This window comes from Aphelocoma coerulescens, chromosome 1 (genome assembly GCF_041296385.1).
Source record: "Aphelocoma coerulescens isolate FSJ_1873_10779 chromosome 1, UR_Acoe_1.0, whole genome shotgun sequence".
Taxonomy (NCBI): Eukaryota; Metazoa; Chordata; class Aves; order Passeriformes; family Corvidae; genus Aphelocoma; species Aphelocoma coerulescens.
In genome coordinates this window covers 40,710,687-40,727,329 of record NC_091013.1, presented here as the reverse complement: position 1 = coordinate 40,727,329, position 16,643 = coordinate 40,710,687, and the positions used below count along the sequence as shown (strand labels likewise).

Genomic DNA, 16,643 nt, shown 5'->3' with positions numbered 1-16,643 from the left:
TTAGTATTCTGCCAGATACCCTTGGCTAGTGCTCGAGGTAACTTGAGAGCTTAATGTAACTTTTCTAAACAGTGCAACTGTACAGTACCATTGCAGCAGAGGGTCCAGGTAGCCATGTTAATAATGACATTCTGGCATTACTGGTGTATGTATGTAAAACTGAAACAAATCCTAACATCTTTTGTATATAAAGTTGCTTTTTAGTTTTCTAGAAAATAGAGAAGGTCATTTGATCAACCTTCTCTACTTCACAGGTCATTAAGCTTTAAATAGATGACTGTCTGAGTTTTGCTCAGAGACCTGAAGTAAACTAACAGTTTTCCGTCTTGTGAAAACAAAGTGGTTTATTTGCTTGAGGCAGAACACAGGAGAGATTGAGGTGCTGCCACCGCCTGAGGCCCTCACAGTGGCAGGAATTGACTGGCTGGAAATATGTCCAGACAATCACAGTGGGGGATACAGGCTCTGATGAAGAGGAAGGTGGTGAAAACCCCCTAAGCCCTGTGCCAGTTTGACCTGAAGGAAAATGCCTCCATGCACTGAGCATTAATTCAGCTGGCCCCTACTCTTGCAAAAGGGAGTACTAGCCAAATATCTGAGAGCACCAGTCCATGTTTTTGCTGGTTGTTCCAGTCTCTGCTTCTGAAGAATGGGGGGCTCCACAAACCTTGCCCATATATAGTCATCTGTGCCCCAAGAAGGGTGAAATTCAGTGGAATTAATGCCTTCAACCACCTGAAAGCAACTCACAGAAAGTGAAGCAGAAGATTTGATTATGAATTGTTGTTTCAATGTGGAGCAGCACTCTGAGAGTATTATTTACACTTAAATTATTGTAACCAGTTTATATGATGCAATTGAGGTGAATGTTCCCATGGGATTTAAAATTTTCTGAGCTTCACAAGGGCCATAATGTAGAACTCAAGCATTGTGCAAGTAAAAAACTTTGCAGTTAATGGTATGTCTGAGAAATAAAATACTCATGCATATTTTATGTTCATATCATCTGAAGAGAATGAGTTGCTTTTGCAGTATAGAGTGCAATGTAAAAGGAAAAATAAATATTTAGAGCATATTTGTTTGGATGTAATCATATATATGTGAAGTCATATATTCACAATTTGGCTGTGTTTATTTCAACATGCAAGGCTCCAGACCTCATATCTGACATATTGACAGTCAGGTTTCCTGGCAGCTGTATACATTCAAGCATGCCATGCTTGGAGCAAACAAGATTTGCATGGGAGATGATTGTGGAGGGTCTGAGTGCTCCACTTCCCGCTGGGACAAGGAGAAAAACAAGGCACTGTCGCCAAGCCTGGGGTTTCACAGAGTTTCATCACACTTGATGTCTGCCCCAATTCTCCAGCTGCTGAAATCTGGTCACCATCGTGGAATGCCAGCCTTTGTTTAACAAATAAAAAGTCTAGCCTTGTAGTTCTGGAGAAAATGAAGAACATTAATCTTAATTAAGACCTCACATTAGTTTTCCTTTCCAGTTTATAAACCAGTCTCAGATTGATGGTGTTTAGATACAGTGTGGGAGCTGCATGATGCAGAAGTTTTGATTGCTTGGGTTTGATGATAGTTGGTGACATTGTTGTTTTGACCCACCTTTCTCACTACATGCATTCAGTACACAGATTTGCAGTATCCAGCAGTCTGTTCAAGGATGTTATAACTTGCTTGTAGGATGGCTGGGAAAGTAGAGAAAGGAATGGTGCACTTGTGTGCTCATGCTATACCATAAACCACCTCTGGGGAGAAGAGACATTTCTTTCTCTCTTTTTTTTTTTTTTTGGCATCAAGTAAAATACATTATTCTCATAATCTTGTAAATTGGCTGTTTCATATTCAAGATGTCTTTTTTCTCTCTCATCAAACTTGGCAAAGCCCCTGACCTTTGTTGCAGATTATGTACATACGAACTTCCAGAAACAAAAGTTCTGAGTTATTCAAGTGTTGAAGTGTGTCAGGACCAGTTTAATGTGATAAAAACTGTATTGCTGTTCCTGGATAACCAAATTTCTTTAACCTCCTAAAATAAGAAAAAGACTTTTCTAGACTGAGAAACGTAAGAAGAATTCAGTTGAGTAACATAAGTGTGTGAGAAAGGGCAGGGCCGTGAGGTGTCTGCTAATTGGAATCACTCATATTAGTAATGATGAAAATGGCACATGGCATTGGAGCGGTTACAGCAGTGACACAGGCCTGCTCCTGTCTGGCTTCTCAGGTGGTTTTAGGGAATGGATATTTTGAGTATGTTTCAGTCACTGCATAATCTAAAATTATTAAAGGTCGAAGAAGTAATAATTTTAATACATACTCTTTTTCTAGAGGAGGACTCCGTTAATTTGACTTTTAATGGCTTTAACCTTTGTGGTGGTTGTAGGGTGTTCTTCCACAAATTCCAGATGACTTCAAGGGAGGCCCTGTGCAATTTAGTGAGATAACAAAATATAAATCATGGGCATGGGTAGTTACCAGTTGAGGACTACGACCTGTCTCCAGGCCTGTGACTCATCTGGCTTTTACCTTCTGCGTGATTGTCCCTTGGCTTTCTGTAACATTTTGCCCCAGGCTTTCTGACTTGAAACTGCAGGCTGGGGGGATAGGCTCTCAAAACTGTATTTCCCCTCACTGCTTTGCTTTTGAAAGCTGAAAGAAAGACCCACACACTGTCCTGGAAAATGGGTTGTCAAGTGAACTACCACCTTGTGCTGTTTTCTGCTTTACACCTGTGATCTGAGAGGACATTCCTTCTGCAGGTGGTGGGAGGGAGGCTGCTTTATCTCCATGGAGCTCAGCAACGGAGCTCCGCATTTATGCCCAGACCTCACACTGGGATTCCTGTTAGGGCCCCTATACCAGGAGGCTGCTGCCATCTCATTTCTCCATTTTTCCAGCATTCCCAACCTCAAAGGTGGCAAGCAAAACCTCCATTCACTTCCCTTTCTCAAGATTAGTCAGGGTTTGGAACTCAATGACAATGTAAGACTGTATTTTCCTAAACTCCTCATTTCAGCTGTTCTTTCCACAAAATTAATGGTTCCTGACCCCATGTGCTGTGATTGTTGGTGTCTGAGACAGGTGAGGGGGAGATTTCCTCACTGTTTCCCAGCTCCCTGAATCTCTACTGCTTTGAAAGCTGTGCCCATTAACAGTGCTGTTTCCTGAGCATCTCCCAGAATTTTGGGGAGAAAACCCACCATGTATAATTAAGGAAAGCATAATGACCACACTGGAAAAAATAAGTAAGTAACTGATAATCTAGGTATTGCAATTAAAAATGCTCCTCTGGAAGTTTGTCTAGAGATAATAACACCACCTTCTTTTGTTTTCAGGTGTGGCTCGATCTTTTGAAGCCTGTTATGAAACAGATTAGAAGTAAGTACTTCCTTGTTGACATTTCGTTGCTCAGTCTGAGAGTACTTGAATAAATTAGGACTCTGTCGGTTGCAATCTTTATATTCTCAACCTTCTGCACTAAATTTTGTTGGAATTATTTTTTTGTTTCCGGCCTATCCTTAAAAGATGTACCTGTGAAGTTATGTCACATGAGCATATGAATGGCTGACCCCACCCCATGGGAGTCTGGGGTTTAGTCAGTCACTAGAAGAGGCACTAGTGGCAATGGAGGGAACAATTTTGTAGAGAAAAAGAGAGCAGTAAAAGAAGGACTAAAGGAACATACATTGCTGACTGGTAGTAGCAGGAATCAGAATTGAAGAAAAAGAACAGAAAAACTTTTTTACTGGAAAGGAGCTAGCAGATGTATTACAATTGTGTGGGACATTGCTGCAGAACCTGGGACTGTTGGAGACCAAGAGAAGGAAACAGTTGGGATATGGGAAGTTACAGTGGGTGGTGGGAAAGAACAGGAAATTGTAAATAGCCAGCAGCTCTGGAAAGAGTAGAAGTGAACAGGAAAGGTTCTGGTTACTTTGTTTCTCTGTCAAATATCAGCCAAGTTCTTAATTCATTGAGCTTTACCATTGAGATTCAGTTTTTCTAGGTGCTTTTCTGGTCATATTAGTCTGAGTGTGTGCTCTGGCACCTCTCCCTCTCACAAGACAGGGACACAATGGTCCTTTTGTCACTGGTCATACTTGTAAGAGTCAGAATGAATGTGTTGATCTTAAAACAGAAGTAGTAATTTGCTAGTCACCTTAAAAAGTGGAGTGTATTTTAGCTCTCTCCTGAAACAAGGAGAGTAGATACACATATATTTTATTGGATCAACTGATGTAATTACTAAAAATATACTTGGTTTTAGCAGAATAGCCCTTGACCAAGTTACTGTTCTCTTTTATTGTGTGTGAATTTTATTGGGCAGTTTCCAAATATCCTGCATACCAACAAAGGACAAGAGGTTAGCATGTCAGAATGCACTTCAGGTTACACGAATCATCCCTTGGACATCATTGTGCATATTTGGCCAGCATGTTATTGATGTTTGTTAACTTCCTGTGACATTTTCCCTAGGACCGAAGCATGTTGTTGTAAAATTTGTGGTAAAATTCTTCCCACCTGACCATGCTCAGCTGCAGGAGGAACTGACAAGGTTAGTAGCTGCATGACTATTTCTTCTTGTTAAATCTCTGATGGACAGAGGAGAGAGAACATTGAATTTGAGATGACTGGGTGAGGATTAATGACTGCCTCTTACTTTTAGCTTGGTATTATTTGTCCCAGCCTTGAATGCACCTGAAAAAAACGGACCCTCAGATTCAGCTGCAGTCTGTGCTGAGAGGTTCTGCAAAGTCCAGGAGTCTTTTGCCTCCTTGGATATGGAGTCCTGGGAGAGCTTTACTAATCCCAAGAGAGGTCAGTTTGGCAACAGAGTTCTCTGTTTGGCATGATCAAGTCATGTACTGGCACCCTGGGGTACCCCTCTGCCAAGGGACATGTGTGACTCTGCACCCTCATTTGGGAGAGAGCTGTTTTCTGTGAACTGCCAATTTGCAGCAGCATTGGACCCTGTCTGTATAGCCAACACAAGTGCCAAAGGTTTGCACAGGTGGAAGTGTGACTTTGGAAATGGAAAAATGCAAAGGAGAAGGAATAAAATGAAAAATAAGAATGTAGAGAAAGACACGTACATATGCAGACAGAGTACCTTAAATACTAATGCTTAAATGCTTTCCAGTACATTTCAAAAACTTTGTTTAACCTTTGAATTTCCCACTGTATTGGCACAAAGAGTCCTATTTTTCTGTGAGTAAATATGTGTATGAGAGACCTGTTAAGGTTCTTTCTCAGTATCAGGTCCTTCTTTTATGGTCAGAAGTATTGTTTTGTTGCAGTATTTCTTCACTGCAACTTTTCACTCTTTTTCTGGTCTACAGTATTACTAGTTCTTAATTACATGTTTCTGTTCAGATTCAGAATTTTCACTATTAGTTTTTATTTTCAATCTTCTCACAAGACAAAGTCCTCTTTTGCAAAGAACTCTGGTGTCCTTATGACTTGTATTATAAAGAACAAGTCCACTTCTGTGATGTTCTGTTTATCTTTGTCATGTTTTATTTTGGTAATAGAGCATTGGAATAAAAAAAAAATATATTGATATTGCTTGATGGCCTGGAAAGAGAAAAGTAGAAATGTAGGGTAGGAAGAAGGAGTATTTACTTGGTAAAGACTAAAGAATAAAAGAAAGAGTAAAAAGAATAAAGGGATGAATGAAAACTCAAAATGTGATGTTATTAATGAAACATTTCTGTTTCTGAATAGATATTCTGCATATCAGTTTCTTAGTATGTGAACTGTAAATTAATTTTTGGTGATCTCTCTCTGTATCTGTAGATGTGTGTGTTAATCCTAACGACTTTTTATGGTTAGATTTTAAATATGTATGCTAAGGGACTTGATATATACACAGCAATGTGTAGGATGTGAAAGCATATACACGGGGAACTGCTTCATCACTTGAAGAAGAGACTATAAGATTTTTGTGCTGTGTTCCTCTACCAGGGTGAATTTTGTATGGGTAGACAGATGTCTGCAGGTTTCAAAAGGACATTATGTAGATCTGCTGTATTATTTCAGTTTGTACATACGTGGTACTTTTCCATACTCCTCAAATCAGCTTGCCCTTTTCATTTAGTGTACCTACATCTTCTCATTCAGAAACTCACTGTTCAAATGAGAGCTTTTCTCTAAACCTATAAAAATCTGGTCTTACTAAAATTATTGAGATCCTAGTATGAGTTCTCCAGAGGAGCTGCAGCCTTTGGAAGGCTTGTTAAGGTGTGTCTCACCACTTCAGGTTTCATACCAGCTGTAGGAGAAATGCCCATTGCTAGCTTTTTTGGTTTTTTTGAGGGAACAATTGGATACAGAGTGGAACTAAGCCATTTCAATTTCTGTTGAAGCTAAAAGAAATTTAAATTTTGAAATAATGTCTTGGACTTCTGTTGTCTCAGCATTTAAACTGGCAATGTAGAATTGCCCTGCATGGCTGAAATGGTTTGGAGGCAATGTTAGAAAGGGCTGGTACATGGACAGTGCAGATATTAGGGCCACAAAGGTATCAGAGTTGTTTGATCAAGATTTTGTGCCTCATTCCCAAGTGAGTGCCAAGGTGGAAGTTTAGAGTTCACTTTGTATTCTACAAGAACCAACTGAGAACTCTAAATCACTGGTTTATCTGTCATTTCTTCATGGTTAGAAGCAGCTGCATTATCTCTTGCCAAGGTCTTAATAGCTGTCACATTTGCTAGCACTGTCATATCTTGTTGCTCTGGTTCCAAGGGAGGGAGGAAGAGAGAAAAAGAGAGATATCTTGGTTCTTCAAAGCAGCCACCATGTACAGCTCTACAGTAATACAGTATCTGTTGGGGTTTATTTAGCCTCTAAACTTAGGTAATTCAGATCACTTCTGTAGATTCCAAAAAGTGAAGGGAACATGCAGTCAAAGGCAGAGCTGGTATACTTTCCCCTCTTTCCCTCCTGCTTTGTGTAACTCTTTGTTCACTTTTGTTTTGCAGGTACCTATTTGCATTGCAAGTGAAGCAGGACCTGGCACAGGGAAGGCTAACGTGTAATGATACCAGCACTGCCCTCCTAATCTCACATATAGTACAGTGTAAGTTCTCTTTTTTCTTCTTTCCAGACAGATAAACAGGATGATTGGCTGGACATGCTTTGCAGGGTTACCTGTTAGTAGCTGCTGTAGGGACAGTTTTAAGCCATATGGATAATTTATTGTACTTCTGTATAATGGTGTTCAAATACAGATAATTTACTGTTTCAGATAAAGAAGAGTTTCTGGTCTCTGGATTTGAATTTTCAAAGCATTTGATGGGCTGCCAAAGATCATTTAAAAAGTAGACTTTGCAGGCAGTGACAGACATATTGAATTCTGCTGAAATCCCATTTTATTATACTTTGCATCATATCAGCAGGGTATTCAAATTCCTGGAGATCTGTATGCTGTCTAGAGAATGTAGTAAATAAACATGCTTAGCATGCCAGACTAAATCACAGTCCTAAGAGGAAACTGATAGGGAAGAAAAGAAAACAATAGATTTTAACCTCCCCCCCCCCCCTTTTTTTTTTAATTGCAAAGTATGCACAATAACACTGTCCAGCAGAATGATACATTAATTCTGTTCATGACATCAAAGCTTCTTTTAGCTTCCACATCATTCGAAAGACAGTATATGTTTTCCCTTTCAAGACTTTATGGATACTCATCTTGAGAATAACATTAGGAAAAACCACTTAGCAGCAAGTATAATGGTTGTAATAGACGTTGTTTTGAATGATCTTTGTACAATTCAGTATTGTGTACTTCCACTGTAATGCTGTTGTATGGAAATTACAGTCAAAGGCATTTGGAAGCTCTTTGGAAGTGAACAGATAAATCTCAAGATCCTTTGTCATAGTCTGTTAGAGTGTTAGGGCAGTTTCTCATCAACTGTTGTTGGAAAGGCAGGTATTTTATGGTTCTGTTTGCTATGGTCATTATTGACCAGTGTGACTGAGTAGCAGTAAGAAGCTGTGAAATTCTGTAGTCCTCATACCACTTTAAAATTGAGTATTTTGGCAGCACAGACTTAAAAAAAATAAAATCCTTGTGAGATTTTTGTCTCTTAGTTTTTCCCATTACAGTGTCCAGCAATCCAGCTGTATTTCTTTTCTTGGTTAAGCTAGTTCTGACTTTCTTTCATCTCAGGCAATAAAAAAAATCTTGGTCATTTGGGGAAATTGAGTCTCATTTGCTAAACTGCATTCCAGGAGGCTGAGTTTTCCTACTAAATGTCTGTGCACCAGAGAAAGTTGTTGAGGAGTGGACACCCTAATGCATGTGTCTCTCTTCGTTTGAGGTATTGCTTTCTGATCATACTCTCTTGAGCACTTACACTTTCTATGCATGATTTTCCTTATTATCTCTGCTTGGGTCCTATTTCATGTCTTACTTGGACCTTTTTAATTACTAAAGTTCTTCACTGAGCTGTCTTCAGCTCGGGAGTCCAAACGGTTCAGAGTGCAACTGCTAGCTTGTTTTCCTAATGCAACAGCATAAGAGGATAAATATAGGATGTCTTTTCACCTTTGCAAGGTGTCTGTGTCCCTCTGCTCCACAGTTAAACTCAAATTTAATTCCATGGATTTTCAAAATTCCTCCATTACACACCTGTGCAGGCTGGTGAGAAGCACTCATTTCCAAGGTGTGCAGAGTGGCAAATTATCACCATTGCTCTTGTGCTACTGAGATGCGTTATATTGTTGGATTAAATAATTTTCTGCGGTTTGCTTGAAGTGATCATGGTGCATTTGAAACTTCTGTCCCTTTCACTTGTGACCTTGAGGTGCAGAGTGATTCTGAACTGGGATTTTAGGGATCAAGTAGTACTCTCCTTAAGTGGTAAGCTAAGAGCAAGGTAAGCTACTTTTGTACTGAAAAACGGAATCTTTTCATTGTGTCAGAAGAGAGAGAAGAGATTCATCATGCAGAAGTGAAACAGTGTTCACAGAATCTGAACTGCCATTTTGGGCAGAGGGATGTTGTGCCTCATGGTGCACCTGAAGTGCTTCCCCTCCACGTCTCCTGACTGTAGTCTGGCTTCTTTTTTTTGCTGTTCATGATTTTTCCCCTCTCCCTTTTTTTGCATAGCAGTGTTTGCTAGAAACCTCTGCTAGAAGTTTGCAGTTGTCTTTTTTATTTGTCCATCTTGTATCTCATGAACGTTTTTCTGTGAAAATTTTCTCTGGCAAGAGTCTATAGCTGTATCTTACCTGCATGGCTGTCTTTATTTATTTCGTCTCTAGCTTATTTTTCAGTAGCAAAAGAAATATTATGTATTTGTCTGCAATTAAAAACAAAGGAAACAGATGATAAGAGTAATGGTGTCAAAGGGGAAAGATTGAGAATGCAGGTTAGTTATTGTATGTCTTACTAATGCTGTGCCAATGAGCAGTTTCCGTGGGGAATACCTGATTCCAGGAGGCCCATATATTGTGTATGCAAGCTTATGTCAATGCTATAGACTGTTACTTATCATAAAATCATAATATGACAGCAAATAGGTTTCTGCTAAATTAGCGTGTATATTACAGAATGAAACTTATATTTGAAACACTCAAATTAAAAATACCTTAAAAGCATTGTAAAAAGTGTTAGAAGTGAGAGGACACTTGGGTACTGCAAACGATGCACTACACTGAGTGTGCGATGTATGAAGATGGACTGACCATGAGCCAGCGTGTGCCCAGGTGGCCAAGAAGGCCAATGTCATCCTGGCCTCTATCAAGAATAGTGTGGCCAGCGTCAGTGTCACCAGGGCAGTGATTTTGTGTCCCCCTGTACTCCACACTGGTGAGGCCCCACCTCAAATCCCGTGTCCAGTTTTGTGTCCCTCAGAAAGACACTGAGGTGCTGGAGTGTGTCCAGAGAAGGTCAAGGAAGATGGGGAAGGTTCTGGAGCACAAGTCTTATTAGGAGCAGCTGAGGGAGCTGAGATTGTTTGAGCTGGAGAAAAGGAGGATTGGGTGGGCCTTACTGCTCTCTACAATTGCCTGAAAGGAGGGTGTAGCCAGGTGGGGGTTGGCCTCTTCTCCCAGGTAACTAGTGATAAGACAATAGGAAATGGCCTCAAGTTGTACCAGGGAAGGTTTAGATTGGATACTATGAGAAATTTCTTCATGGAAAGAAGAAATTCAAGCATTGGAACAGGTTTCCCCAGGAAGTGGTGGAGTCACCATCACTGGAGGTATTTAAAATAAATGTAAATGTGGCACTCAGGGACATGGTTACAGGTGGACTTGGCAGTGCTGGGTTAGCAGTTGGACTCAATGATCTTAGAGGTCTTTTCCAAATGAAGCAGTTCTATGATTCTGTGGTAAGAGGAAAAGAGCTGAAATACAAAGCGTTAGACATACCAGAAATGCTAATACAGACAGAATACAGCATGGTGTAATGCACTTGCAAGGTAAGTGATGGAGAAAAACCATCAGCACTATAAATAAGTCTTCGGTTAAATCACATGAAAAGATTTTAAAGAATAGTTACATGTGAGGCTGACAATATTTACAATATAACTTCCTCTCATTCTCAATGGAGTGCTACTAGAAAGTCATTTAAGGTGGAAAAGGAGGGTAAGGCAGGAAGTAAAAGCTTGTTGAGTATGAGGTCAGAGAGAACAAATTCAGCAGTTAAACTTAAAAGCCAGGAAGACAATTTTGATAATGGGTAATGGATTAGCAGTTGAAAAATGCTGAGAACATTTTAGAAATCATGTAGAGGTGGAGAAAGAGTCTTCTGTACTGTTGACTCTGAAAAAAGCCCTACAGGAGGTGTGTTAAGCTCATCTGTGTACACATAGGGGTTTTGAACTGCATTTTGAAGAATCCAGGCCCATGTTATTTGAGGTCTTGTAAACTTAGGTGGGTTTATGGCTTCATTAAAGAATAGAAACGTGCCTTCTATTTGAGTTAGGATTAAAAACAGACCCTGAAGATTTGTGAGTCTGGGATGAGTAAAATTGGAAGGAGAGAGCTGTTTCTGAGATGGGGACAAACAGGACAATTTTAAAAAAGGAAATTCTCAAAGGTTCTGTAGTATTTCTACCGTTTTAAGGAATGATTGAGAACAGATGGGGTGAATGAGGGGGTGGAAATCAGACAGTCTCAGCTTTCAACTCTTTTCCACCTCTGACCTTCAAAGCAAAAAATGTCATCATGTGTCTGCAGGCAGTTTGGGTCAAAAAAGCTACTGCTCTGTCATTCTCAGATGCTTAGGTTCCTCATTTTCAGTGCCTACACAAGGCTGTTGCTTTCCCTCTGCATTTAAGGTACATCTGATCCCAGTTTGCAGAAATACAGTGTTTTAAATGTGCTCTGAAACCTTTCCTCTTTCTGAACATACTTAGTTTGAACAGAACTGGATTAACAGTTCATTTACATGGGTGGAACTGGGGTGAGGATGAAGCAGGTGTATCTGAGCTTGGGTCTGTCATATCCTTGGTCAGCTGTGTAGCAACATGTCTGACTGCAACCTGCATTTAATTTGAGGGCACTGTATTTTAATTTCCCTGACGTTGCCAAGGTAGCAGCCTTTGTTGCAGCGATGTTGCTATTACTCCATCAGGTTTGCAGGCAGAAGCTGCTATGCCTGTTCAGTGAAAAAACTAATAGCAAGGCTTTCAGAGACATTCCAAGAATAGCAGGCAACAAGATAGTAATTTGGCACCCACAGATAGTTTGCCTGCCCCTCACCCTCACACCTGCCATAAAAAGGAAATTTCACTGAATGGGCTGCAAAATGGAAGGTGGGTGTGCCATACTGTTGCACACACAGTGTTGAATAACTGCAGCAGATGGAAGCAGCTTTGAGGAGGAGGAAGACAGAATGTGTCTCATACTGCTGCAGAATTAGAGGAAGACAAATGTTTCATAATCCCATGAGGTGGATTACAAGCCTGTGTTCGAACAAGCAAACAGAACCATCTTTCTGACTTTCTCTCAAAGGTTACTGTGTGGGACATGGGTCTGGAGAGGAAGCTGGTGTTTGGCTGCTCCATGGAAAGGAAAGGCAGCTGAGCACCATGAGAGAGTGTGAGAGAGATGGATGAATTCTGCTCAGTTAGTGCTGCCCTCTGTGTTACCCCTGCCCTTATCCCCCACACAAGTAAAGGTAGCCCTGATGGCTTCATCTCTTCAGTTGACATCCAACAACTTACTTGGTTGTGGTAGGTGGGAGAAATCCTTGGGCTTCTTCTCTCATATCAAATACTAACACAGAAGAGAAGAGAGTATTGTGTGGAAGATAATGTAGTGGGAATCTGAATCACAAAACCATGACACAGGTTGCAAGGAACTACGTTTGCTTCTCTGCCCTCTTCCCAACTCTCCTGGTCTTTTGGATTGACCAGATTATTCAGATGTAATAAAGTGTTTTAATAGACTTCTCTTAACATTCTCCACAGCTGAGATTGGGGATTTTGATGAAACCATAGATCGTGAACACTTAGCGAAGAACAAGTATATACCTCATCAAGAAGCACTAGAAGACAAAATCATGGAATTTCACCGTAACCACATGTAAGACTTTTTTGGTTTTGTTATTGGCCTTCTTTTTCTGCAGAGTAGTTCTAACTGTAAGTATATGCTAGATCTGAAGTACAAAAGAGGTTTGGACCTCTGAGTTTCTCAAAGATTGCTTCTCAGAAATTGTTAAAGTCTATGAACTTTCTGAAGGTTACTCTTGCCTTTTTCCCATCATCATAACAAGATGTTCAAAGCGCAATTGATTCGATATTCATTCAAGCATGCTGTTATTTTACAGTCTATTTCATACAAAATGCTTCACTGCTGATTTTGTGCATGCAGGTATGATTGCAAATCACGACTGATCAGTCAGGCAATTCTGACAATAGTCTTTTGTTTTCAAGGACACAATGTTGCCTTTCAACCTTTCTGTGCTGTATTTTGAGATAGGTTGAAGAAGGGGTTTAGTGATAGTTTTAGGTAAAGCACAGAGTACTTGCAGAATTAGGGATTTGGGGGAACAGAATTCAAGATGATAATGCAAATTGTATCCTAATGTCTGGAGGAAAGACCTGTACTAGGAAGAATATGAACAGAAGTACCACTAAGGCACAGAAAAGTATTTTTAGCTGTTGAGAACACTTCAAGACGTGAACAGTTTCATTTTTGAGCTAGGTTGAATAATAGGTGAGTGGTAGTGATTTCTGCGGCAGTAATAATCAAAGCTTTGCGTAATTTCATCACAATTAATGTGAAGCTTATAGCTTCCCAAGATTTATGGTAAGGTTTTAATGCCTTCTGTTTTACTTCATTGTGGTATTACATTCCCTTTTACAATGAATAGCACCATTGCACGCTTCCAGTCATGATTTTTTTTTAGGAATATGGCATGTTTTCCAGTGGAAAAAGCAAAGGGAGGTAGTAAATTCTGTTAGAGCTAATAGTTTAAAATCTAGCTGTATCAGGTGTCTCAGAATTAGAGCAGTCAAAGTTTATAATAGACTGTAAAATCTGTGTGTTCTTTGATATTTGTTTAGAATAAGTTGTTGTTCTAGCTGGTACAAGTCTGGGGACATAGAAAAAACCATACAGATATTATACCTCTGACAGTTTTCAGTCTCTTTGATCAAATGTCTCTTTGTTCTCTGGAGGACCTCTTGATCTCTATTAAAAGGTGCGACAAGCTTGTGAGTGTTCTCTGTTTTCTTTCTCAAGGGGACAGACACCAGCAGAGTCTGACTTCCAGCTTTTGGAGATTGCCCGTCGGCTGGAAATGTACGGGATACGCTTGCATCCAGCCAAGGACAGGGAGGGGACAAAAATCAACCTGGCTGTTGCCAACACAGGCATTCTGGTGTTTCAGGTTAGAGCTGCTCGGGACGTGATTTTGTACTTCATAAACCAGAGAGATTTCTGACAGCAGTAAGAATGCAGGAATTCAGCCATGTCTACAAGTATTCAGTTGGGAAAAGGCAGGAACTTCCAAAATTTTTTCTAGGAATGATCTTAAACCTGTTGTAGCTGCATTAGGTAGGGACTCCTACCTTATGTAAATGTGCAGTGTAGAACTCCATCTGTATCCACAATGTGCTGTTAAAGATGCAAACTGGGCCGTGGCTCACAGTTTGCAGGTTGGTTATGTTGGCTTCTTCTACATGTAGGAGCAGGTAGGTATTGCAGGCATAGTGCGTATTAAATGGGTGAGAAGCAGAGACAAGTAAAACAACAGACATCTGGGATCCATGCAGAAGGATGAAGGCAGTAAATATAAGCTCTCTGTAGTGTTACTTTGTCAGAATTCTTACAATTTTCTTGACCAGCCTTAGCCATTGTACCTTTGCTAAATCCATCAATCTTACTTCTTTCCCTTAAAGATCCAAAGTGTTTTCCTTCTATTTCTTTCCTGTCCTTTCCTACCCCAGTCAGTCTAGTAAATATTCATGAAGCATCATTAGTAAATTTATCAAATTCTCATTCTGCTGTTCCCCTTAGATAAATAATAAAGGGCTTTTACAATTGTGAAGCTACAAGTAGTCAGCTGGTGTCAACTGCTTTCACTTTAGATGCTTACCTCACTCTGTGTTAAAAACAGTCAGTAAGCTGTTCTTTAAAATATCCCTTTTTACAATTGTCCAAAAAGACTATTCATTTTAACATTTTGACTATAATCAAAATACTAGTATTTCCAGCCTTACAAAGTACTTTGAGTCCTTTAATAAAGAAAAGTAACAGCAACAAAGAAGTCCAGAAATGTCTGACCCAAATGCTGTGAGATCAGAGTTAAAAATACCCAGCCAACCAAAAAGAGGCAGCAAATTAAAAAGATCCCTGATCTTTTTAAGTGAGGTAGTAGTAGAACCCCAAAACTGAAGCACAGGTTGAAGCATGAGAACACTAGGATGTTGTTAGAAATGCACATAACTCAAGCAATTGTATGTTCGGGCCCTTCCCTGAGAGAGGTATCTTTTCAGGTTTTTACCGGCTAGCGCTCGTAGTTCAATGCCTTAGAAAGCCTCGAGCAACCCAGAGAGGTAGCACGGGCAATCCAGCATTTCAGTAGCTCTAAAATCGGTAACTGTAGCAGCTGCAAAGCCGATGCCACCAGTAGAAGCAAAGAGGGAGGAATCAAGCTCTCAACTTGCCTAATTGCCCGCAGTTAGATGCTTTCAAAAAGAAACAGACGACGAGATGTTCGCAGAAAGAGTTGCAAAGCCAGAGAGCGTGGGCCCCGTCGTGTGCCCTTCTTTTATTGGGAGAAGGGGAAAGGGGAGGACTGGGGGCAGACCCGGGGTGACCAGCCAATGAGACACTGCTAAAGAGTCTGAGTTACGTTTGGTTTTGCCTGGCTTGGAACAAAGGAGCTTGGAGCACATGGCAGAGGCAAGTGTCTTGGGAAGGGGGGGAAGCTCAGAACAGGCAGCAGCACTTCCCCTGCTCCCCCATAGCATTTTCATCAGCTGAATTAATGAATTGCCAAGACTTATAAATTAAGACTGTCTTCAAGGTGGAAGTATCTATGCACAGAAAGCAGCATGGACCTCAGAGTCCCAGCAGACAGCTGGGATCCTTCTGTAAAGTGTAGCTGCAGGTTGATGGCCTGAGGGTTGATTTGTCAAGGTCTGAAGTCATCTCTTCTTGACCTAATGTGTTTGGGACTTCCAAAACAGTTTTGTTTTGTTTTCAAAGTTTCTGAAAAGCTTGGAAATTTTACTGGGTCAAGCTCCAAGACTGAATACTGAAAAGGAAGTCGGGCCCTGACCTGCTGGAGTCTGCCCAGCAATTGGCGTCTGTCACTGGGCTTAGGGTGTCCTTCAACCACTTTATAGGTCAAGGGCTAAGTTCTTACTTTTATTTTGGTTATAACTGATAGAAATTGAAGTATGAGGATCTCCTTAGAATGACCCCAATGAAAGTAAAGGTTCGCTCACAAATGGCATAAGCTGTAGTCAGACTTATTTTAAAGTCTGCCATTTATTTAGAAATCAGTGTCAGTGCTGCTGATTATTTTAAGTAGATTAATTATGTGATTCTAAGACAGCTGGCTGACTTAGCAGAGATCATTACACTGTCATTACTCCTACAGCTGTCTGGTGATGGCGCCCAAATCAATGTGGTTTTCTGCATTTAGCAATCCTGTCGTAGTTCTCTGGAACTTCTGTGCTGTGCTCTTGGAATGCTTGTATTGAAGTCTTCATTGAACAAACTGCTGTAAACAATATTTTAAAATAACACCTCCATTACCTGCTGACATAGATTAAGAATGAAACTTCTGAAGGGTAGGGGCTAATGATGTAGTGGCAAGGAGTTGGAGTATTACAAAAATAATTTCCTTCTTGCTGTTTGCTTATGGCATTGGTTGCTTTTTCCCAGAAAACTATTTTGTGGCTCTTCAGAGACAAATAACTTGTTTAGATTGCTTTTACTTCTGGTACTCCCTATGAAAGGTCAAAACACACACAGTATTTTGTACTTCCAATACAAAACTTGTAGTTTTCCACAGTTAAGCAATATTTAAAGGGATATTTGTTTTGCACTGCAGACACACAAAGAGGGAGGAAATCTACTTCATCAAAGTGAGGTGACATGTCTGCATTCTCTGTCACTGGTGGAAATAGAATGAGGCACCCTTGGAAGGTGATTTAATCCACAGA

The 16,643-nt window shown here is 40.3% G+C and overlaps 1 protein-coding gene across 8 annotated transcripts in view; it reads left to right on the top strand.

Moving 5' to 3' along the window:
* Positions 1 to 16,643, top strand: part of FARP1 (FERM, ARH/RhoGEF and pleckstrin domain protein 1) — a 206,189-nt gene that overhangs the window by 137,848 nt on the left and 51,698 nt on the right. For 6 of the 8 annotated variants that reach the window (XM_069008120.1, XM_069008146.1, XM_069008156.1 and 3 more), the window contains exons 4-8: positions 3,345 to 3,387; positions 4,486 to 4,564; positions 6,990 to 7,087; positions 12,432 to 12,546; positions 13,708 to 13,855. In XM_069008120.1, the coding sequence (XP_068864221.1) occupies positions 3,345 to 3,387; positions 4,486 to 4,564; positions 6,990 to 7,087; positions 12,432 to 12,546; positions 13,708 to 13,855 (483 nt within the window). Of the gene's footprint in view, positions 1 to 3,344; positions 3,388 to 4,485; positions 4,565 to 6,989; positions 7,088 to 10,099; positions 10,218 to 10,353; positions 10,437 to 12,431; positions 12,547 to 13,707; positions 13,856 to 16,643 lie in introns of those variants that run through there. The other 2 variants (XM_069008170.1, XM_069008165.1) reach the window with 2 other exon arrangements.